Source organism: Danio rerio, chromosome 18, assembly GCF_052040795.2.
Source record: "Danio rerio strain M-AB ecotype USA chromosome 18, GRCz13ab, whole genome shotgun sequence".
Taxonomy (NCBI): Eukaryota; Metazoa; Chordata; class Actinopteri; order Cypriniformes; family Danionidae; genus Danio; species Danio rerio.
In genome coordinates, this window is record NC_141038.1 from 38,771,905 (window position 1) to 38,797,706 (window position 25,802).

General features: G+C 40.7%; 3 protein-coding genes across 57 annotated transcripts in view; 1 reads left to right on the forward strand and 2 right to left on the reverse strand.

The window, feature by feature from the left end:
- Positions 1-16,427, reverse strand: part of ryr1b (ryanodine receptor 1b (skeletal)) — a 245,403-nt gene extending 228,976 nt beyond the window's left edge. For 37 of the 39 annotated variants that reach the window (XR_015514413.1, XR_015514412.1, XM_087292548.1 and 34 more), the window contains exon 1: positions 14,552-14,760. Coding sequence is in view for 37 of the 39 variants with exons in the window: in XM_087292548.1 (XP_087148674.1) it covers positions 14,552-14,599 (48 nt within the window). In the remaining 2 variants the exon portion in view is untranslated. 39 annotated transcript variants of the gene reach the window in all.
- A 4,416-nt stretch (positions 16,428-20,843) lies between these two features.
- rasgrp4 (RAS guanyl releasing protein 4) overlaps positions 20,844-25,802 on the forward strand; it is a 59,629-nt gene continuing 54,670 nt past the window's right edge. For 12 of the 17 annotated variants that reach the window (XM_087292127.1, XM_087292134.1, XM_087292131.1 and 9 more), the window contains exon 1: positions 20,912-21,106. Coding sequence is in view for 9 of the 17 variants with exons in the window: in XM_087292122.1 (XP_087148248.1) it covers positions 21,069-21,106 (38 nt within the window). In the remaining 8 variants the exon portion in view is untranslated. 17 annotated transcript variants of the gene reach the window in all.
- hnrnpul1 (heterogeneous nuclear ribonucleoprotein U-like 1) overlaps positions 23,068-25,802 on the reverse strand; it is a 90,062-nt gene continuing 87,327 nt past the window's right edge. Inside the window, exon 12 of the transcript XR_015514237.1 lies at positions 23,068-23,364. The gene's annotated coding sequence lies outside the window, so the exon portion shown is untranslated. The remainder of the gene's footprint in view (positions 23,365-25,802) is intronic.

Here is a 25,802-nt window from a genome sequence, read left to right on the forward strand (position 1 = left end):
TCATACAGACTGGGAATAAATAAGTATGGCCTATAAATAAGTATTAGGATTAATAATCTTATTAAATATTAATAAAATATTCATTAATAGCTATTAAGATTATTTATAATAAGGACTAAAATTATGTTATTTATATATATATATATATATATATATATATATATATATATATATATATATATATATATATATATATATATTTTTTTTTTTTTTTTTTTTTTTTAACATTTTAATACAGATAAAACATGACACTCCTGAATTCTCAGTATCAAAGTTTTTTAAAAAAAATACAGTATGTCTCTAAACTTTATTTTCCCATCTTTTGCTCAAGCTCAAATCAATCATTTGTCATTTACAAGGGATTAACAGGCTCCAAATTACACTGGTTACTTGCTTTTACGCGTCATGTGCAACACACACATGTAAAAACACACACACATTTGCTGTCCTCCCTGTGGATTGAGGCAAACACGAAGTAGGACACAGACTCTCTTGCTCTCCCTCCTGAGTGTCAGGCGCTTATAGTGGAGAAACTATAAAAGGAAACTGCTGTTATAGCCTGGAACCCGAATACCCCCTCAAATGCACTCCAACACCACTGATGCTCTTCTTTCTCTCTCCCTCTCTCTTTCTTTCCATTGCTTCATTTTCAGCACCTTTAAGAAGCTCCGTAACACCTTGAAAAAGCCACATACTCACTGGGAGTATGTGGCTGTTCCAGGACACATTTTACATATTTCCTTATGAAGGTAAAAATCATTTACTTGGAAATTTAGAAATTTGGGATTGTTCATAAAGTGTTTTTTTCAGTCTAACACAAAAAAAACATCCAAATACAATTTAATTATAGAGAGATTAAAAGAAAGAGAGATTAAAACACACACACACACACACCCTGTAAAAATCTTTGATATTTAATAAGAAATATTAAATGACAACTTATTTACATTATGGGATTTTTTTATAAGTTCTTTACATTTTAGGACTTTTTAATTAAAAAAACAAATGTTCCACACATACTGTTTGCTATGGAATGCAAAAACTGAAGCTCAATATCTCAAAATCATTCAGAATCTTAAAATTCCATGGTGACGAAACATACAAACAAACAAACATACAAATAAATATATAAATAAATTACAATTCTTCTTCCAATCTTCAGACTTTTGAACTAGAAATTTAGTCAAATTTGTGCATATTTAATGAAAGAATGGCTTATTTGCATATTTAAACAACATTTTAGATAACTTGTGATACAAAAAAAGTTTGCAGTACTTAACATAATCAATCAGCTAACAGGACAAGTATGGTGATAACTAATAATTGATTTTTTACCCTGTTCACTTTCTGTCATGCCCTAAATAGGTCCTATTATGCTTTTTCACTTTTTTAAAGGTTAGTCAGTGTGTAGTGTGAATGTTTGCATGTAACAACACCTCAAAGTTACAAATCTTGATGTTCACTCCAAAAGGATATATTTCGATAAAATATTTAGATATATATCTTTTAAACGAAAAGCTCATTTGGATTATGAGCATTGCTTTCTGGCAATAATGATGTCATTAATGACCCTTTTCCACCTAGGCAGTTCCCGTGTTGGTACAAAGCCAAAGTCTAGTTCCAAATTGGTTCTTTGTCTTTCAACACTCAAAGCACTGACTCTGAACCAGAAAAAGTGGTTCTTAGCACCAAAATATTGCTGGCTAGAAATATGGTGTACTTGCGTCAGGTGAATGGGGTTACCATGACCCATAGATATATACACTAGATATCGCATAGGGACCTTGAGCATGCGTCAATAGCGCCGCCACATTGGTACAGTGCTCCCAGGACAAATGTCATCCAACCGCACTAGTCAAGACAGTGTTATTATGTGAAGATGCTGGACTTTAGCGCTGTCTATGGGTGTAGTAACGAGCAAACAAAGAAAACAAAGCACAAAGCCAGAACTTTTCATAGGTAATATTACGTTTTTTTTTTCTGTTTTTGTATGTTATGAACTTTTGTGCTAATCAGGTAACGTTATTGATGATAACAGTCACTTACTGTATTCACCTTACGGCAAAGCAGCTCCAACTCGCACTTAACACTCGGCTTATGCTAGTTTTGTTGAATAAAATCAGCAAAAACTGCAAAAGAAATATGACAACGAGATGCTGCGCTGCCAGAAACTGGTATTATTGTCGGCTAATGTTAGTGAAAGAGTCGTTAGGGGGATTCATTCACAAACGAATCGCTCCCTCCGTTAGTATGAGAAGTGAAAGCAGGAGAGGAGGTGTGTTTCAGGACATGATTAGATCAAATTTAACAGAGAGTGTGGATAGTACATTTTTGTACACACAAACACAAGCTTTTTGTCAGGAATGCCTGTGCGGTCACTGATCCATCAATGTAGAAAAGTGATGTAAAATTATCATTTTCGTAATTCCAGGAAAACTCCAGGAAAACTCCCGATCATAGATATATGTGCATATGTGTATATCTTTGGCTTTGGATGGCCACAGTCCTCCACTGTACCTTGGTCCCGCATTAATTTCAAAGGAGCGCTACCCTGTAGCAAGATGGCGGCGCTATTGACGCATTCCGTCCAATAGACAACAATAGGCCAGGCGACATCTAATGTATATATCTATGACCATGACCAATGAGACAGACAGAAACAGTTTTGAGTGCTATATTTGAAATAGCAGTGGAACATAATAATGAAAAAAAATATTAATTCAATTATTGATCAAATTACAATTTGCTGTGCGAACAGATTTTGCTCTTATTTAGCTTTTTTTCTTTGTTGTATAAACTTATTTAGCTTCAACGTGAGTTTAGTTAAAATAATGATTGTTAACAAATAAAGTCTTACTGCACAGCATAACGTACAACAGCCCTTTAAATAGTATAACAGTTTTCAATTAATATTTCAGTAGACCAGATTAACGCGTGAACCTCGTCAAGCATTTGGTGCTGTTAGGAATAACATGTGAATATATCTAAAAAGCACTAATTCATTCCACTTAGTCTCTTATTTATCAGGACTTGCCACAGCAGAAAGAACGTTCGAGGTTACTAAAGTAACCCTTCGTTCCCCGAGGAGGGGAACGGAAGCACTATAAGTGGATTTGATTGTAAAATCCACGCATTGGGAGGTTCGGTTCAGAAGCTACTCGTCTGAAAGAGTATTGAACGGGCCAATTAAGAATGAATTGGCAGCGCAAGCCTGCGCAGGTGAGCGGCATAAGCAATCAACTGAGTATATAAGCTCACCTGGCGCAGCAGACGCTATCCTTTTTAAGCTGAAGAGACTTTCAACAGCTAAGGGACAGTCATTATGGCGACGGAGTATAGTGCTTCCGTTCCCCTCCTCGGGGAACGAAGGGTTACTTTAGTAACCTCGAACGTTCCCCTTCGGGGGGAACTTCAGCACTATAAGTGGATTTGATTGTAAAATCCACGCATTGGGAGCCCATTGAAAGCGCCATAATGACTGCACCTTACCAACACCCCCGATGAGGAGATAGTCAAGCAAGCGTGACGCACCCACATCATGGGGGGCGCGGTCCTCCAACGTGTCCCTGGCCCTAATTTATCCTACTTCAACAGAAGTTTTACGGATTTATATATATTTTTTGGGAAGTCGTGAGCATCTAGATAATTCTAGGAAAATACGACAGTACGTTGGGAAGCGTGCAATCCCGATAGGGAGGACGCTGCGGAGGCCATCCGTTACCCAAGGGGGGATAGATGGCAGAATTTACATATGGACTAGCCCTAAAAAGGGGGAGTACGCATAGCAAAAGAGTGGTTAGCGGGGAGGGAAGACACGGGTCCGCCCAGGGGGGGGGACTTAACCGTGGCTGAATAAGCATATGGGATCGCCTAGTGGGGACCACGCATAGCAGGCACCTTTACCCAAAACGCGGGCTGACCAGCGGGCAGACCTACAACGTAGTGGGCCAGCAAGTGACTCCTCCGCTGAGTCAGTGCTGGGGGCCACGGAGGAATCTGCAGGGCTCACCTGACGGGGAACTTTACTGACAGATAAAAAGGCGCACGTATCTCCGTGTTAGGGAAAATGGCGCAGCAAGCGTGTTTCAACACCCTACCGAATTGTTTCCTCAATCACCAAGGGTTACCTAATACCCTTGAGGAAACCGGCTCCACTCGCAGATTGTAAAACCTTGCAAATGTGTTGGGTGTCACCCAGCCCGCAGCTCTACAGATGTCTGTTAGAGGGGCGCCGCGTGCGCGCGCTCGAGAGGATGCGAAGCTCCGAGTGGAGTGCGCACGCGCTCTCGGGGGACGCGGCTCATCTCGGCTCTGATAGTGAAAGAAAGGCATCCACAATCTAGTGGGAACTTATTTCGGTACGGCACTTCCCTGCTGCCGACCGCTATAACAGACGAAGAGCTGCTCAGATGATCTAAACTCTGAGTGCGGTCCGGATAATACGCAAAACGCGAACTGGACAATAAATAAGGGCTGGGTCTGCCTCCTCCGAGGGCAGCGCTTGCAGGCTCACTACCTCGTATTAAAACGGAGTGGTAGGAACCTTGGGCACATATCGCGGGCGGGGTCTCATACGTGAGAGAAGCCAGCCCAATTACAGGCACGAGTCACTGACCGAAAAATGCCTCCGGGTCCCCGACCCTCTAATCGATATCAACGCGACCAGCAGAGCTGTCTTCAGGGACAGAAAATACTGAGTTGAGGATCGAAGGGATCTGACGCGGCTTGTGTAGCGAGGGCGAGATCCTAAGAGGGCATGAGAGGGGGCGGGGTGGATTAATTCGCTTAACGCCCCTGAGGAACCGGATGATGAGGTTATGCGTTCCCACGGTGCTGCCAGCCACCGCGTTATGAGAGCGGAGATGGCAGCCACGTAACCTTGAGTGTGGAGGGCGACAGCCTGCTCTCCAACTTCTCTCGGCGTAAAGAAAGCACAACGCTGATCTGGCAAATTACGGGGGTCTTCTCAGCGAGAGACACACCATTCAGTGAATAGACTTCACGTCAGGGCATAGGCGCGCTCGGGGAGGGGGCTCTAGCCCGAGTGACGGTATTAGCCACCGCAATCGGAGGTTACCTAAGTCTTCCTCGCGTCTAAAAATCTCTTCAAAGATCGGCGAGGGTGCCAGGTGGTGCCCTGTCCCTGAGAGAGTAGGTGCTCTCTCGAAGGGACTGCCAGGGGAGGGCTATCGCGAGGGAGAGCTCTGACATCCAGGTCCGGTTGAGCCAGAGGGGCGCAACCAGCAACCTGTTCCTCGTCCTCCCTGACCATGCACAGTAACTGCGCGAGCAGGCTCACTGGGGGAAACGCGTATTGCGCGTGCCCCGAGGCCAGCTGTAAGCCAGTGCATCCGTACCGAGAGCACTCGGTCAGGGAAAGAACAACTGGCAATGAGCGATCTCGGGGGAAGCAACAGATCGATCTGGGCTTCCCCGAATCGCGCCCATATCAGCTGAACAGACTCGGGGTGGAGTCTCCATTCTCCAGGACGCAAGGCTGCCGTGAGAGCGCATCGGCTGCACGGTTGAGCTTGCCTGAATATGAATGGCGTGCAGCGATTTCAGCCGCGGATGACTCCAGAGGAGCAGACGGCGGGCGAGCTGAGACATGCGGCGAGAGCGCATACCCCCTATACGGCTGATATACGCCACCGCCGCCGTACTGTCCGTCCTGACCAGCACGTGTTGCCGCTCCAACACCGGAAAAAAACGGTGGAGAGCGGGGAACACTGCCAACAGCTCCAGGCGATATGCCAATGCAACTGGGTACCTTTCCACAGGTCCGCAGCCGCATGCCCGCAACGCACAGCCCCCCAGCCCGTGTTGGAAGCGTCTGCTGAAACGACAACAAGACTGGACGCCTGTTCTAGAGACACCCAGGCCTGTAGGAACGAGGGGTCGCTCCAAGGGCTGAGGGCGCGGCGACACAGCGCAGTAACAGAGACTCGGTGTGCGCGCGCGTGCCATGCGCGTCTGGGGACTCGATCGTGAAGCCAGTGCTGAAGTGGTCTCATATAGAATAATCCGAGCGGCATGAAGCGGCTGCGGATGCCATATGCCCCAGGAGCCTCTGAAATTGTTTCAGTGGGACCACTATTTTACTGTCGAGCTCTCTCAGACAGTACAGCATCAGCTGAGCGCGCTCTCCGGAGAGGCGCGCTGCCATGGTGACCGAGTCCAGCTCCAGCCCGAGAGAAGAGATCCTCTGCACGGGGGCGAGTTTGCTCTTTTCTCGGTTGACCTGAAACCCCCACAGGTGGAAGTGCCAGAGCACTTTGTCTCTGTGCATAATCAACTCTGTGCATAATCAAAAGAGAGGGCAATTCAGCCAGTCGTAAAGAAATTGAGTATGCAGATGCCCGCGAGCCGAAGGGGCGCTGAGGCACCCTCCGCGGGCTTGGTGAGGACCCGCGGAGACAGAGAGAGCCCGAAGGGGAGGGCTTTGTATTGCCAAGCTCGACCTTCAAACGCAAACCGCAGAAACTGTCGGTGGCGAGGAAGAGTGGAGACATGGAAATACGCGTCCATCAGGTCTAATGCTGCAGACCAACCCAGAGGACGAACGCACCGGAGGATGCGCTTCTGCGTGAGCATTCTGAACGGCAGCTTGTGCAGGCAGCGGTTCAAAACGCGCAGATCTAGGATTGGCCGTGACCCACCGCTCTTTTTGGGCACGATGAAGCGTGGGCTGTAAAACCCGCTCTCCATCTCGGCTGGAGGGAGCGGCTCGATTGCATCCTTCGCCAGGAGGACAGCAATCTCCTCTCGCAAGACAGGGGCGGACAGGGGGCTGACCCTGGTGAATACACACCCGTGACTTGGGGGGCCGTTTCGCGAACTGAATCGCATAGCCGAGTCTGATTGTGCGTATGAGCCACCGCGAAGAGCTGGCCCGCGCTAACCAGGCAGGCAGAGCTCTCGCTAATGGACTCATCGCTACAATCGCTGACGTACCAGCAGTGGGGCAGCGCGGAGTGGGTGTGCTGATCCGGGAAGCTCGCGGGTCCCACGGAAAAGCTGGAGGTGAGATATTTGCTCTCACTCCAAACCCGAGCTCCGGAGGGGAGGCTCGAGGGGTGGGAGAAAGGAGACCGTCCTCCCAGCGCTCGTGAGCCACTGGCGAAACGCACCGAATCTGCAAGCTAGAAAGCATAGCGTCCCAGACTGGCAGATTTCGGGCTGTCACATCTGGGGAAGTGAAAAGTGCCCTTTCATAATGTTTTCATGGCAGTAAAAAGTGCCGTTGGAAATGGGGCCCCGCCCTCCAGCGGGGAAAGAGCAAGTTCCCTCTTCTCCAGATGGCCTGTCCCAGGGGCGCTTCGCGGTCCGTTGCCGGACTTAGCGGCGTTCTGGGCAGGGGGGCTGCCTGCTTCCGAGGTGCCCGACGCGCTCGCTTCGCCTTAGGCGTGTGCGGGGGCGGAGCAGCTCTCGTAGGCGGGCGCCTTCGGCGAGGAGCAGGTATGAATGGCACGGCGGGCGGAGCGGGCTACGGACCGCCGATAAGACATCACCCACCAACTGCTCTCTCACCGCCTTGAATTCCTGGGTGAATTCACAGACAGTGTCGCCGAACCTGGCTGGGGATATGGGGAAGTCAAGAAAGCGGACTTTGTCGACTTTGCGCATATCAGCCAGGGGTGGCGCTCCTGGACCACTAATGTGGACATCGTCCTCCCCAACGCACACGCAGCGGACTCAGTAGTCCGAAGAGCTAAGTCGGCGGCGGTGCGAAGCTCGTAAGCCTGGGTTGGACCCACCCTCGTGCAGCTCGGCCAGCGCCTGCGCTTGGTAGCGCTGGTAGGTGGCTATCGCATGCAAGGCGGAAGCAGCCTGGCCCGCAGCTATGTAAGCTCTAGCTCCGAGGGAGGTAGATAACTTACAGGCTTTGGATGGGAGACGAGGCGGACCCCGCCAAGAAGAGGCGCCGCGCGGATTTACCGCCATCGCGCACTCAACCTGAGGAATCGCCACATACCCCCTGGCTGTTTCACCGTCAAGAGTGGTTAGGGTGGAGGAACACGCAGCACGAGCAGAAAAAAGTGCTTTACAAGACCGCGTGAGCCTACTGTGCACCTCCGGGAAGAAGGGAACGCCCCTCTAGTCGGTCCGGCCGCGGAGCTGGGGGATAAACCATCTCCAACCCACGGCCGAAGCAGCCCGGGAAAGCACGGCTAACATGTCCGTTTCAGGATCCGTAGTGACAGCGCTCACCAGCCCGAAGGGGGCGAGCGGGTCTGGATCATCATCGGACAATGAAAGCCCACCCTCCGATGCCGCGGTGGACATCTGGTCTCCGGTGTCATCGGGCGTAAGGGCTACCATCTGTTAGACGGATCGCTTCCTCCGCCCGAAGCTTGGATGGAGCGCTTAGAGGAGCGGGAGGTCCGCGGGCCCGTGGGCGACGGATTATCTCTCGCTGAAACCCTCAGATCTGCCCGAGTGCCCGCTGCAGAGCAGGGGACAACTGGGGTGGTTCGCCTTTTTGCAAAGGCTAACCGCGATCTTGCGCAACAGTCATGGCATCGCGATGACGACATGAACTGCCCGCGAGCAGCGCATTAACATGCTGGACCCCCAGACATGTAACACAGTGCCCGCGCCCATCATCCGAGGACAGGAAACCACCGCATCCAGAAACGCACAGTCGGAGCGCCGTCCTGATAAGGACGTGCTGCACGACTGTGTTGCTCTTTCTGTGAAGTTTGCAACTTTATACGCACCGCTCTGGAGGACCGGACCCCAAGAACGCCAGGCAAGGGAGAAACCCAGCTCGACCGTCTGCCACTGCGTGTACACACTCTGGACCGGGAGAATGCTCTCGTTCGCTCAGAATCGCTGGTCACAGCAGGAGGAACCCTCATCGACTCGATCAGAAAGTCTCTGAAGCGAAAAGGATAGCGTCTGCTGCGCCAGGTGAGCTTATATACTCAGTTGATTGCTTATGCCGCTCACCTGCGCAGGCTTGCGCTGCCAATTCATTCTTAATTGGCCCGTTCAATACTCTTTCAGACGAGTAGCTTCTGAACCGAACCTCCCAATGCGTGGATTTTACAATCAAATCCACTTATAGTGCTGAAGTTCCCCCCGAAGGGGAACCACCAACTATTCCAGCATGTTTTACATATGATGCCTTTCCAGCAGCAACCCAGTACTGAGAAACACCCATTCACTCTCTCATACACACCAGCACTCATGCTCTACAGCCAAATTTGTTTACCCAATTCACCTATAGCACATGTCTTTGGACTGTGGGGGAAACCAGAACACAGAAGAAACCCACGCCAACACGGGGAGAACAAACAAACTCCACACAGAAATGCCAACTGGCCCTGCCGTACTCAAACAAGCAACCTTCTTGCTGTCAGGCGACAGTAACCACTGAGCCATCATTTCAAAGTGCCAATGCTATAAATATTGTGAATGACATGTTCATTATTACAAAATATCAACAAATGTCTCTTCGAAATAAACTATTAAAGCTCTATGAACACGTTCTCATTTGTAAAGTCGATCTACACAAATGATGACAGGCTGCCCTCAGACAGTACACTCCTTAAACAGAATCAAGACTTTATATAAAAAAAGCATAGTAGGACACCTTCAAAATTGTCATGATAATGTGTGCTGGCTAATCAGAAAACTCAAAATAAAAATGTAACCTGTATGCCTCACTTAAAGATGCATGCTATTACAACAGTAACAAAGAAGCAGTTCTAGAAACAGTCAGTACAAACCAAAGGGCTTTCCTGAAAGGATTCCCCCAAGGACAGAAAATTGCCAGTTCTACACTGAAACACGCATGCTGAGTCATTGTATGCATCACAGCAGTCACACACTCTCCACACTGCACATTACGCTACACCAGGAAAAACAACATCAGGTTTATTTACAATAATGTAGAGTTTTTTTTTTTTTTTTTTCTCAAGCAGATGAGAATAGAAATGCATATCTAAATAGGTGATGGGTTTCTTGCTTCTTTGGACCTTTTTTGTCCACTATATTCTTGTCACTGTGTAATTTTCCTTTTTATATAATTATAAAAAGTATAATTTTCCTTTTTTTACAGTGTCATATTTTCAGGGTATATATATATATATATATATATATATATATATATATATATATATATATATATATATATATATATATATATATATATATATATATATATACATATATATATATTAATCCTAAAAATATCCATATATATTTATATATTTTTTCATATCTTTCTATCTATCTATCTATCTATCTATCTATCTATCTATCTATCTATCTATCTATCTATCTATCTATCTATCTATCTGATCTGTGCATACCCACTGCACATGGGAATTTGTAATTATGTACACACTTACTTTACATATACATTTGTAATTATGTTTCTCTATCTGCACATTTCTGATTATTAATAGCAACCTGTACATATATTCATTCATTGTTAATCTCTGTTCATAGCTATTACAACCAGTATTTAATTTTGATATTACATCCATCTGTAAATATCACCGTAGTTTTTAACTATAACTGCACTTTATAACTTATACCTGTATCCTGCACTTGCTGCTATTGCACTGCTGGTTAGACTTAAACTGCATTTTGTTGCATTGTACTTGTACATGTGTAATGACGATAAAGTTGAATCTATCTATCTATCTATCTATATCTATCTATCTATCTATCTATCTATCTATCTATCTATCTATCTATCTATCTATCTATCTATCTATCTATCTATCTATCTATCTATCTATCTATCTATCTATCTATCTATCTATCTATCCTTTTTTTATTTGCCAAGGCAGCATTTTTTATTGTCATATTCATTTAATAGTGTTTAATTGTTTTAGTTTTATTTAACAATAACAAAACTGGATGGCAAATATGCAAAACAGATTTACACTTTGTGTACACAGTCTAAAACCAGTGTTGATTTCAAACCAAACTATTTTGTGTTGATATTTTTCTCATATTACTTGATTTGTACTCTAAATTATTCTATTTGTACTACACTAAAGTGCACTACATACTCTTCTCCATCTCTTCCACTCATCCCTCTCTTTTTTTCGGTCCTCAGTAATATATAAAACACACAGTAAGAGAAAGTGGGAGTTCTGAGAGGAAAAGGTGGGTCATTTCAACCACCACATCATCTACACACATGAAGTATCCTATTTTACAACGTATAACACTAAACTCCAGCATAAACCAATTTTAAAAATCAACTAAGGTACTTAATTGTGCAAAAGGGAGAGCAACATGTTAAATAATTATTTATTTAAAATCTTTGGATAACTGTAAATATTAAAATCCAATACAGACATATTTCTTCCAGACAACAATACCAAAATGTCTGTTTACACAAATGAACAGCTGTGAGACTTTGTTTTAATGTCTCGTCAAGAATATAAAAGGTTGACCTTTGATGAAAAAGGCGTGAGGGGATTCTTTGCAGCATTGTCATGCGCATAACACTCTAATTAAGATTTCTAAAAAAGACACAAGGGTGTATTATGAGCTGTCAGCTGATCCCACCGGACAAAAGGATTGACAGACAGACGACTTAAAAGACAGCGGAATGTTCTTTAACAGCCAGTTCATTAATTGCATCCATTTATAAAGCTAAGAGCCACAACTCTGGATTCTGATTGGATGTTGCTTGGTGAGCTTAGACAGATAGTCCATCCAAATATGAATATGTAAATACCTCAAGCTTAGTCCAAATTTCTTTTTTCTGTTGAATACGACCAAAGAAGATGTTTTGAATAATGTTAGTAACCAGACAGGTTAACTTTAATTTTGGATTTACACAGTTGGAAATTTTATATATATATATATATATATATATATATATATATATATATATATATATATATATATATATATATATATATATATATATATATATATATATATATATATTATGAAAGTCAATGGCTTTTGTGAACTGTCTGTTGCCAACATTCCACACATACTAACATTTCAGTGTTCGATGGAAGAAGAAACAAAATGCAATTCAAGTCAAGGATGAGTAAAATGGTCACTCTCTAGTAAACTGTCTTCATATAGCTTAATAAATGTTAAATTTTGGGTCACATTTTATTTTAGTGTTCATTCATTTTCCTTCTGCTTAGTCCTTTTATTCATCAGGAGTTGGCACAGCGGAATGAACCACCAACTCATCCAGCATATGTTTTACACGGCGGATGTCCTTCCAGCAGCAACTTAGTACTGGGAAACATCCATACACACACATTCAAACACATACACTACAGCCTAGCTTATTCAATTCACCTATACCACATGTCTTTGAACTGTGGAGGAAACTGGAGCACCTGGAGGAAACCCACACGAACACTGGGTGAACATGCAAACTCCACACGGAAACACCAATTGATCCAGCCAGGACTCGAACCAGTGGCCTTCTTACTGTGAGGTTACAGTGCGAAACACTGAGCCACCATGTCACCCGGTTTTAAATTATCATTCATTCTTTCATTCATTTTCTTTTTGCCTTAGTCCCTTTATAAATCTGAGGTCGCCACAGCGGAATGAACTGCCAACTAATCCAGCATATGTTTTACGGGCATGGGTGTAAGTGCTAATAAACAGCAAATATCTTAAAAATTGGCAGGTAATAAGCCAGTATTAATGGTGAAATTTGGCACTTTTCCTAAAGTTTTACTACTATTATTATTAATAAATTATATAAAACAGAAGCAGATTTAGAAAATCAGATGAAATTTGAAATATAAATAATATAAACTCCTCTAATACTTGAGCATATTCTATAATTTATAATCTGATTTATGAACATGTTTATCGTTATGTTTATGTAACTAGATGCCAAAGTGCCATCTGCTGCCTAAGGTCGGTTATAGTGGATTCTTGAAGATTCTGGTTTTAAGAGCTGTAGACTTTTAAAAAAATAACAAAATAAAATATAATCATTTATTTACTAATGAAAAGGAGTGTTTGAGCATTTAAGCATTTCTCTCTCACTCACTCACTTTCTCAGGTTTGCTAATGCCCCCTAGTGGGCCCCGGCCCCCTGGCTACGTGATTTAACAATCTTTACAAATTAATGAATAAATTAAAGAATTTCAGACAATCTCCACTTCAAATCTTACAGTTTTTCTTTCTTTCTTTCTTTCTTTCTTTCTTTCTTTCTTTCTTTCTATTTTTCAGTCTCCTCATATCTGTCACAAACGTTGCATCTCTGCCTGTTTTAATTCTTCTCGTTTTCTCTTTTTCCTCAAATCTGCAATCTTGCCTTTATTAATCAACCCTAAAGTTGATTTATATGATAAATTGTTTTATCTCTGAGTCTTTGGTTTAGTTTGCAGGATGAGGGGCAGAGTCCAGCTGTCTCCCCCCTCAAGGAGCCGCCTTGCTTGTTGAGTCTTCCTTCTAAAAGTCTCTCCTTTCCTGAGGTAAAAATAGCTAACGATCCAAACAGATGCAGCAGCCGCTGTCCATCCACACACATTCACATGCATCCATCCAAAGACAGAATCTTCTAGAAGAATGAGCAGAAAGTCACTTACAGGCACTTACAATATGAGTTCTAAGTCAGCAATATTAAAAGCAGGACATGTCCCTGATTAGACGCCGTCCCTCAATGTGAAGATAGGCAGACTATCAACTCCATAAGCAGGTCAAAAGACATGTGGGCCACCATAAAAATAGTCAACTAAATACAGGGTGAGAACCAGGCTTGCAAAAATGTCCATCAGAAAACACCTCAGTAACAATTTAGCAAACCAGTAGAGTGTGAATGTGGAATATCTATTAGGGTGATGATGAATAAATGTGAACGCAATAAAAAATGCAATTAGATGCAGAGACATTTCCAATCTAGCAAAACAGCAACAATGTTACTAAATGTTCCAACTGAAAGGACTAAACCAAAAAGACTTGCAAATTTAGAGTTTGCTAATTAACCACTAATCTAAATAATCACATTATTATACCATAAATATAATTATTATACCATAATTATACTGTATATTCTTAATCTTTATAACTATATATACTTTATTTTACTTCTTGTTTCTTGATACTGCATATGAAACAATACAGAAGTAATCAACTCACTTTTATTTCAATTGAACTTTACCCTAACAAAAAATAATAATAATAATCGAGCTACAATAATAATAATCTGCTATAAAGTTTCACCAATGCCTCATCATTTTATTAGGCACATTCAGTTCCTCAGAAGGTTGGATGTGTTGTTTTTAGTGCAATAATAATTCAGTTCTATTAAAAGTGAATGTCAGAGTGTTGAATAAAAATATAATATAGTAATAATTACAGGCATATTCCTAACTCAAACACAACAAGTGCATATTCTTAATGCATACAGAATTAAGACTTAAATACAAGGACACCGTAAAATAAAGTGAAAAATGAAAGAATCACGCATAATGCACAGGCAAAAACTGTTCAAAACTCTTTCACTGAGATTCAACTTGAAGCCCACTCCTCTAAAAATGTTTATCCTTCTTATTATTATGAAATCAAAGCGGGTCAAGAAGGCATCACTCACCGTCCGCAGGAACTGGATCTCTTCATCTCCCCCCTCTCCTTCTGCCATCCTTCTCCGAGGGTTATTTGCAGCTCCTCAGGAGAAATCAGAAAATCCGTGCGTTTTCTCTTCAGTGTGTTTCAGTGTCTTCTCTCTATCAGTGTGTGTGTGTGGGTGTGCTGGAGGACAGCATGAGTCCTGTATCTCTCACAACGAAGTGAGAGAGAGTGACAGAAGATCCTTTGCTGCTTCTCTCTCTCTCCTCTCTCTCTCTCTCTCTCTCTCTCTCTCTCTCGCTCTCTCTCAAATCGTGTGGATGGTGCTGTACCTTCTTACACATTCACACTGCAACCATATTTGCACAACTGGGCCACCCCTTTGCCTAAAACTGATCCTCCCCCTGGTCTAATAGGCTATAAATGGAAAATGTGCTTGTGTGTGATGATGAAGATGATGTCTGGTGGAAGACACTGACAGAGACACACGCAAGCAGATATACAAGTCATTTAAAATATTTTGATATGAAATAATAATGCTACATTTATTTGGTTTGTCAGAACTAGGGATACCTATGGTAATATCTGTACAAAAACAACAGCTTGAACACAGTAGTGTGCCTAATGTGAGCCGAACGCAGCCGGTTATATCGAGTGCATCTGAGCACAGACATTCTGTGACTGAAAAAGAATTCAGACAGTAAACTGATAGTGTAATAATCTAAATAAACATTAAATTGTAAAAATTTCTGGCACTGTATGTGTAATAAATTGTAATGATTTAAAATGAATATTTATTATTTCGATAAAACTCATATACAACAGCATTTTTTATGTTTTCGATATAAACAAATACCGATATTGCAAGTAAACAAAGTCTGTCTGACATTTTTAAGCATTTCTATCGTTTTTATCAGCTATTTTTAGGTTTGTTGTTTCTAAAAGGAGCCTGAAAAAGATGTAAAAGATCTAAAATAAAATAATAAATATGCATATCAAATAATAATAAATAATTTTATGTTGAATATTAACAGCATTGTATAAAATATATAATTAATTACAAATAATTGCATTTGATTCCATTTTCATTTAATTTACAATAAAATTTAATTGGGTACAACTAGATTACAGACTGTTACATCACAAAAGACAGAAGTACAGGATGAAACATTTAGCCAAATATGTGTGCACACTATTCTCCTCATTTCTTTGTGTAATGCAAACTGCTGAAACATGACTTTTGGCTACTATAGCCTTTACTCTAATGCAGAAAATCTCTAGGTTTTGATATACAAATACGAGTATGTTATTGAGATACTGTATGTATTAAATTATTACATCACAAATCGTGTGACTATCACAAGCAAATAAAAAAAAAGAAAATTAACACTAAGTGGGCACTGAGCCAGCAAGCTAATTAAGCAATTAGACAGATAGATAGACATGTATATAGATACACAGATAGAAAGATGGACAGACAGAAGTACAGACAGGTAGACTCAGAAGGTAAATCATATCTTCAATCATATTTCCCTGTTTTGCATGCACAGACACTCACAGTCCACCAGTCGGCCAGACAGTCTGACAGCTGCATCAGCAACACACCCATAAAATTACTCTAGAAAAATACACAGCCAGCATGCTGCACCCGAACCCACACACACATATATACATAAACACACACACTCATACAAGCCACCATCACATGCAAAGATGACAGCTGGCATCACTCCTCACCTCCACAATCTCCATCTGAGTGTCATGTCTGCACGAGCTCCTCCTGTCTCTAGCTGTTAGTACATCGGAGAGTGGAGTAACGGGGATGCAGATGGATTTTTGGGGGTCTTTGTTGGCAGCCGAGGGCTGAACTTCAGAGAGCATGCTCAGACTGCACGTAATGTAAACCGGGAACCAGAGTGCTTTTTGCCATGTATTCGTTTATAGCGCCCACAAGATGGCGCCGTCGTCGTGTCATTTTATAAACTCACTGTGAAAATACTTTAAAAGAAAAAGAAAGCTCTCACAAAAACAAAACAAATAGGATATAAAATAACACGTGGACACCAACATGTAACAGTACAATAACAGTTATAGAAATAAAATTGTAGCTGAAATTATTTGCAGTTTTAAGTTGAGATTTTGTTAAATAGATACGTATGACTGATGATGTTTTATTAGCTTTAAAAAAGCTTGGTTCTTGATCATGGCGAAAATAACTAACTTTTTCTGTTATTCACACAGAAAGATGTACCAACATTAATTGACTCAGTGCAAAGATTGTTATAAAAATCGATGATCCATGTTGTGGACCTCCAGGGGTATGTTTTGAATGTTTATTTCAATGTCTTTAAAAACCTTACATTTTTGTTTTAAAGGAGACTGTAACTGTTCTAAATTCAAATAAATGTTTGTTCTTGAATTTTATTTTTGGCACAATTTATTTACATTATATAGTGTTTTTGAACCACACTATTGTAAATTGTGTTGAACGTATATTATTGTTATATTACTACACTTTGTTAATGTAAATATTACAGCATGGTCTAAATTGGTTTAAAAATTAAACATTTAAACTGTAATACAGTAGAATGCAGTTTTTTTTATTACAAGCTCAGATGTATGTTGTCGTATTATATACCCTGTGAGACACTGTACCAGAAACGTACATTTTCATTTATAAAATATGTGTCAGGGCCTGAATTAAGCTTGTTGTCCTCAAAAAAAAAAAAAAAAAAAAAAAAAATTGCATAAAATTATACAATTAGAACACATCCTTGATCACTGTCAGCTTCTTCATTCAATGATGTCACTTCCGAGTCATAGTCTTAAAGGTGTATTGTTCACATTTTATGTTTAATTTAATGCAAATGTGACAGGACTGACAAAAACATGGGGACAATTGTAAATTTATTTGTATTATATATTTGTAGTATTTATTTGTAGAATGTATTTATATTTTCATGTTTTTAATCAATTTTTGTGAATAATAACAACTTAAACTAGCTATTTCTGAAGTTTTTCTATTTTTCAAAATAACAGTTTTTAGGATAAATTAGACTACTAAAGCTGTAGGTTCAATTGGGCTGATGACAAGGACAAAGACAGCGCTTGTACATTTGTAAAGTGTTTTTAAAACATCTTGTTTTAAAACAGTAAAACATCTTAGAACCAAATGAATGACATATTCCTTTACTGAACAACTTACAGAAATCAACCATTAGTCCATTTTCGAAATTTTTGGGATGAAATACTTTTCATTCACTGAATTTACACTTTTTTTTCAGGGACAGATAATGTCAGTTTTTCATTTGTTTATATTATAGTTTTATTACAAAAGCAACTATAGAATAGTACAGCAGAATAAATTCTGTGTTGGTCATAGTAATAAATTCATAGCATTATAGGCTATTTACTATAGGTAACATTTGTGTTTCTTTCATGTGGGTATGTATGCTTAGAGGCCACATTTCACTTTCCTAGACTCAAAAGGTTACTCACATGTAAAAAAGGTTTTCAAGATGTCACAACATTTAACAAATTTAGCCTCCAGTAGCTACTGATGTAAACAAATGTAAAAAGGGAAAAAATATTGAATGTGTCAATACAATTTTAAAGTTATTAAACTTTTAGTGTTTTGTTAGATAAAAAGGTTCACCTTGTTGTTTTATGTTAGGTTTGCAAAATCATCTTCTAAAGAGTATTGCAGATGTGAATATTCATACAAGCTTATCTTGTAGATATGATCAACTTGCTCTCGAAAGTTCAAGAACATTTTGACTGTTCCAATATGGCAGACGGCTTGTGTTTAGCGACCCCTTGAAACAGTCGCAAATGAGGAAACTGTTCGAATAGCTCCAGATGAGCAAGTAAACAGTATAAGGTATGGTTATTAAAAATGTATGTTTTATAAAATACACACAACAGCTTCAGTATTCACGTTTTTATCCAAGTGTCTAGTTGACATTGTAGGAAATATGTTTAAGTATCACTAAGTTATGTTTACAACAGACTTTCCTTGGGGGGTTTTGACATTCCTGCATCATATAGCCTGTTTAGGCCTGACCGAGCTAGTTAAAGTTAAAATCATTGAGTAAGCTGAGGATATGATTCTGAGAGCCAGTGTGGTTTTTTGAGTTATGCAATCACAATTGCAGAATGTGCAGCAAGAAACTTACTGAAGATGACATCAAAAGCAAGTAGTAATATTTTCTGAACAATACTTCAGCAGAAGTCCACTGCTAACTGTTACCAACAAATATATCACCCTCCCTCATGCAGACATTGCTTAGTTCAATAAGCCAGAGCAAGTGCTTCAATATAAACGTTTTAGTCTAATCATTTTGCGGAAGTAAACAAAGGTGGAGTAATCAGTAAATTAAGACAGTCAAAAACATGAATATATCTGTAACAACCCAGAGCTCCCCTTCACCGGTTAGGGATATTTCACCTAAAAATGATCATTTAATCTACATTAACTCACACACAAATGGGTGCATAAATGAGTTTCCTTATTCTGTTGAACACAAAAGAATATATTTTGAAAAATTTTAGAAATCTGTAACCACTGACTTCCAGAGTAGTGCAAAAATATCTGAGCAATTCCAGCGTTATGGATGTGACATTTGCAGAAAAACATCAAAACATAAATGCACATAGTAAGTATATGTTAACAGCGAAGCATCTGTTTATCTTTTCCAAAACAACTAAGCAAAGAGTTATGGGATCAGAAGAATACCCATCTGTAAATGAGGAAAATACACATGTGTTATGGATGTGATAAAACAGTTTTGCTAGTTGGTAGTATACAATTTCTGTGAATGAAACTGCACAACCTAAAAGAAATGTTTATCAAAAGGAAAAGAGTCAGCTCACTATGGAACAAAAATCGTTGATTTTATTTTATTTGACATTTTTGCATTTATGAGGGAAAAGCTTTGTTTTTGGATGTGACACTTTTCCGTTTTGAATGTGACAGATGTGAAATTGCCATGTTTGTGCTTTGGGTAAATGACAGAACACTGACAGAGACATTTTAAACATTAAAAATACTGTAATATACTTGGTTACACAAAAAATGTAGAAATGGTTTTTCTATTTTGGTGAAAACGTAATTTTTTTCATGTCAAGTTTGACATTTGCATGGATTTGTTCATCTGTGGAAGTCAATGATTACTAGTTGCCAAATTTTCCACTTTATTTGTGTTAAACAGCAAAGTGAACCTCAAAAAGGTTTGTGACAAGTGTAGGTTGAGTACATGAGGGTAGAATTATCAGTCATGGATGAGCTATGCCTTCAATACAGCACAAGACAAACCACATTTCACAGAATTGATATTCTAGGTGTCATTCTGAAAGATGGCATCTGATTCATTCGCACCCATCCTTTAACCGACAAGCCCCCTCACCCTGGCATGAGAATCCCACCTCTGTGCGAACACACATACACACACACACACAGACACGGGCACAGGTTCCCACAGAGTTTGCATGCAGACACATGCACAAACACACATGCAGCAGTCTTTCCAATCATCTCCCCTCTCCTCCATCCTCAACAAGGCATCCTTTCAGTGTCCTCTCCAGCTGCACGTGGAGGGATTCAACCCTGGAGACACTACCTTACTGTTAAATACAGAAAAAAAGGGACAGAAGATTAGAAATGTGTTAACAAACTGAACTCAAAAGGCAGGTACAGACTCGCAAGTCCTTATGCTACACGCTACATGGAAATTTGTGGGGAAAAAAAACCCTGAAGGCTTGCTAATTTACCTGTGGCCTGAAGGTAAGGAACTGACAGTGACTGAAACAAAGCTGAAATGCATAACAAAAAACACACTGACAGACAGGAAGCTAATAAAAAGCAAACTCTGCTCTGAATTCTGATTCACACTTGCAAGACTGTCTGTTTTCACTCGGTGATCTTCTGTGATTTTTAATGTGTATCACTCATTCTCACAGTCTTTAAAAGAGCTCAAGCCCTCCCTCTCTTCTCGCTCTCTCTCTCTCACTCACTCACTTTTGTTCCTCTCCCTCTGTCACACATGCAACAGATGACAGTTCCCCTATCTTTCAGAGCCAGTGCCTGTATTTCAAATAGAGACTTGTTTGTAGTGAATGCAGCTAGTTGTTTGTTGTGGATATGCTCATTTTAACAACTTTTTTGTTGCTTGTACAGTTGCACTTTTTCATTTTTAATGCACTGTCGCCGTATAGGGGTTGTTGGGCTTTCTTTTATTTATTGTTTTGGTTAACTTTGTGCCCTGTGGTTGATGTTGTCTGGTAATATACAGAGAGGAAGAAAAGAGGGTGGGGGGGGTGTAAGTGCAAGTGAGTGAGTGAGAGAGAGAGAGAGAGAGAGAACTCTGAGACGCAGCAGCTGGTTTTTAGGTTTTACGCTTTGACAGAAGTGACTGAACAGACTGTCCATCACAACCTGTCAGAGGTCAGCTAGTACCTCTGGTTGGAGGAGAGAGACTTCAAGTTGCCCAATGGGACAGGCAGGGGTTTAAGCAGCACGGGGGACGCCAACAGGACACCGGTGGATGGGATTTGACACCATGAATCGCAAGGAGTCAAAAAGGTACAGACTTTATGACTTTCTATTCCATTCTGACTGTGTCTCGACAGGTGTCCGCGCTCTTCACCAATGATTTGATGTCACCTTTAAAGCAAAAAGTCTGCTTTAGCTCTTTGTGTCAGTGAGTTTAATGTGCAATGGAGGTTTAAAAACTCTGTTGGCGCCTCGTTTTGCACGCACTGCAAAGTGATCACTGTGGTTATCTGACAAGCTGTGGTTTCTCCTCATGTTCTTCAGAACTATGTGTTTAGGTTTCAGTTCTCTTTGTGAGAAAGACAGGCTAGTCACTCTCAAAAGCATTCAAACAGCACATTCATCATTCAGACGCTCCCTTTGACAATCTGAATATGTTTGCATTTGCAAGATCTTTTAGATTCACGCATGTGTGTGGTGAAGCAGCAGTGGTGCTGGTCTCTGATCTTTAACAGGGGATTTCGCACTAGGGAGATGAAGTGCTTTTGACCTAGTTATTCTCTTGTGACCTGTTGTGGATAGAGGTATGTTCGCTTGTTCTGTTTACAGTACATAAGAGGCATTAGCACGAACATACTGGTTGGTGTTGAGAAGAAACATTGCTATTGTCAACTCATTTAAAAGCTAATCGTTGAGTTAACCTGCGCTACATTTGGGGTCAGATTTTAATGCATGTGATCAAATATATGTGCTAGTATACATCTGAACTCTGTATATAGTAAAATTACTGTATACTTTAACTGGCATGAAGTAAAGTGTGAATGGGATTAATGATTATAAGGACTAGGAGTTTATGGGGGTGTCTGCTTTGTGCAAGTTATCTTAGAGGTGTTATCTGATTGCTTGGAAATGACTGACTTAGCATCGGCTGAGGTGATGCTATCTGTGAAACACTCATAATAGCAAGTGATTATGATGACAAATATGTATGTTCACTATATAAAATATTACTGATCTCTTGAAAAGAATATATATATATATATATATATATATATATATATATATATATATATATATATATATATATATATATATATATATATATTAGGGATGTAACGGTATTGTAAATACCGTCATACCGCAATATTAATTTTTTTCGATATTACCGAAGTCGCATGACTCGGTAAAACTATAGGTCTTCTGAGAAAATTTGCTCAGGCGAATGAAGCGAACGGGAGGTAGCGGAAACTACAATTCCCATCAGCCCAGGGGTGGCCATCATCCCTTGCGGTCTGTTGTTGCTACAGATCCAGTAATGCGGAAATGGAGTGTGCTGCTAGAAGCGGGGATGAAAAGAGCTGGAAAACTCTAAAGCAGGTCGCACACTAGAAGCGCCGCGACACGGCGCGTACATGACAGATTAAAGTATCGCACACCAGACGCGCACATTCGAATGATATTTTACATGAAACTAATCAGATGGCGCTCTGTGGCGCGGCTGAAAAATGAACTGCGTCCTGAGCCGTCGCCGGGCGCCGCCGACAGCCGCCGACTTGCGGCGCCGGTGTGTGTATCCTGATAGAAACCTATGATTAGAATTCTAAAATACGTGGCGCTGCGCGGCGCGCCGCCGAGCGTCGCTTCTGGTGTGCGACCTGCTTTACACACACAGTTCAGTCCTGCATTATCTCCGTGTAAGTTCAGACTTCGCAAGTTTGATCAAGGCTGCAGTCTCTTCTTCCCAGTTTGATATGGAAAAGCAGATTATACCGAGGACACGGGTAAATCTTCAAAGGGAACAGTGTACTTTATAACTTCATTCACATCACCTTGGCTACGTTGTTTCACTTTCTCAGCAATAAAATGTAAACATGATTTAAGGAACTGCCTATTTTCATTTTAATATTAGCAACTTAACAGACAGCAGAAATGTTGAGGCGCCGTGCTGCATGAGCGTCATCTTCACTGTGTGGATATTTATAACAAAACGGAGCCGATAACAACTGCCTCCTTTCAATTTCAGTGAAAATACGAAACACAGCCTCTCTTTTGCTGAGTATCAGTTTTAATAATCGATAATGGCCATTTTAAAAGTATAACATACAATAAGTTTTTACATTATAGGAAATAAAGGCGATCAGTCAATATACAGAATGTACGTGGTTACATTAATCATTAACTTATCTTTGCGCTCAGCCAAAACATGTTACCTGAGAACAAGTAATAGATTCCAATGACCAAAGTCAGGGAATATGTCGTTAGATAAAGACAACAAGATAAATGAAATATCCCGTTTAATAAATATAGTGAGATTAGATCCAGCGGGAGATGCTTGATGAGAAGTCCGACTAGCAGAGCTCTCATCTGGGTAGATGGGCTGAGTGTGATTAAATGTTGAATGTGATGAGTTTTCAACAATACTAAATTGAAACTTTATTTTTTTACATGGTTTAATAATTTTTTGTTATTAAAATTGAAGTTCCTGTTTCAAAGCTTACAGATAGATGGCTAATTTGTATGTCATTGACACTTTTGGCACTTTTTTGGAGTATTTTCATAAGTTTTGTTTTTTCCTGTAAATGATTCAATAAATACCGTACCGTGACATTCATACCGAAGTATTACCGTACCGTGAAATTCTGATACCGTTACATCCCTAATATATATATATATATATATATATATATATATATATATATATATATATATATATATATATATATATATATATTATCCGTGTAATAAATACCATTTATTTAATAGATATTGGATGTGTTGACCGAGATCTCAGATCATCAGGTACAGGATGGAGAGGACAAACTGACTCATGGGTACAGAGATAGAGAGAGGGTGGTCCACAAACAAGGCCTTCAAAGGGCTCTGGCATCAATTAATCAATTAACGAGAGAAAGGGAGGAATTTGCATGTGTGTGCGTGTATGTGTGTGTGCGTGTGTTAGACAGAAAAGAGAGAAAAAATAAAAAAGAAGGAGATGAGGAGAAAGCAGGAGGGCTGGGGGTAGGGGAACGGAGCTGGAGATGTAGCCAGGAACTGGGAGTAAAACACTGGCTACTGTGGCAGGGAAGGGGTAGGGAGGAGGTTAGGGGGGATTTCCAAAGAGAAAGGAGAAGTTGTTTTCTGAATGACATGAATAGAGCAAATGCAGGAGGAGAGGAAGAGAAAGTGAGTGAGTAGGTGCTGTGCATGGCCGAAACACTCACACAGTGTATGATTGCAAATGTTTCATTGGATTATTAAACTGAATGGCAGGTTGTCATGTGTCTACGTACACAAACAAAACAAACTCTTGTTTGGAGAAATGCTAAAAAACCTTGGTGTACTAAAACACCACATGAATTCAATAAGAATTATTGTGTTTGTGTATAATAATTGATCATTTTCACTCAATATTTGTTGTAAAAAAGGCACTATGAGCTGAAGTTACATCAAAATATAAACCGCAGAAGGCAATGTCTGACATGAGGGAATGTAACAAATTTGCTGTCAAAAGATTTATGTCAGTATAATTATTTATTTTCAATCAAAATACAAACTAAAGAATCACTTTCTGCCTTACATCCAAAAGAAATCCAAGCTTTCTGTAGTTTAGCATGAGCAGTGAAGTTCCACCTAGATTTTGCTCACATTCAAGCTGGACACACACAATTGCCAAGTTCACCAACAGAAGGCTGCTTGGTTTGAATGGAACTTTGGTGTGAGCAGTCCTTCGTACATCTTTATCTCTTCATCACAGTACAAAGTGGTACACGGTTGTAATTCCTGTGCAAATGCATCCATGGCACCTCTGAGATGAATTAGACTGTCTCTGTGAAGAAATGCCACCTCAGAAGTGCCTCTGTGCCACCTTTGCTTAAGTAAACATCCTTAGACTGTTGAGTTAAGGTGACTCTGTGCTTGCTCAAATTCAGTATTTAGACACAATGTTACACTAAAGCTAAATTAAATTACAAAGTGGACACCAAAGCGACATCAAAACACAAATGTGACAAAACACAAACCGTCAAAAATTCAAATCTAACAGTAGCTTCAAAAATAGATTTTAGGACAGTCCAATATTTCCAATACTTTACAGTCAGACAGGACAGTGTAATATTTTTTTTATATTTCATTATGTTGGCGATCAAAATGGTTTTGGATCAATCAAAAAGTGTTTGGATGTTAAATTGATGTCAAGGTTTTCACATCAAATCGACCAACACTTTTAACATGTTTTTTGTTGTGATGCTTGATCAGCCAGCAGCTAGCTTTTGCAACTCTCACATGTTTGCCAACTGAAGCTAAGTTCAGTACCTGGATAAGAGACCACATGGGAAAGCTTGGTTGCTGCCGGAAGTGGTGCTAGTGAGACCAGCAGAGGGTGCCCAACCTGTGGTCTGTGTTGGTCCTAACGCCCAAGTATATTGATGGGGACTCTATACTGCTCAGTGTATGCCATCTTTCGCATACTGTAAGATGTTAAGCCGAGGTCCTGACTTTCTGTGTTCGTTAAAAATACCAGGATGTCCTTAAAGAGTAAAAAGAGTACAGGATTAACCTGGCTAAGTTTGCCTACTGGCCTCTGTTCATCATGGCCTCCTTACAGGGCAGGCCCTGTACATTTAGGGGCCCTAAGCAGAATGATTTTGGGGCCCTACCTTGCTCTAAATAGTGGAATATTGCCATTGCAAACTGGCCCACAATGATGTTGTTGCTTATTAAATACAATCAATGAAACAGAGAAATAAAGCCTGATTTCTTCTACTTAATAACTCTCTGAATGATTTGG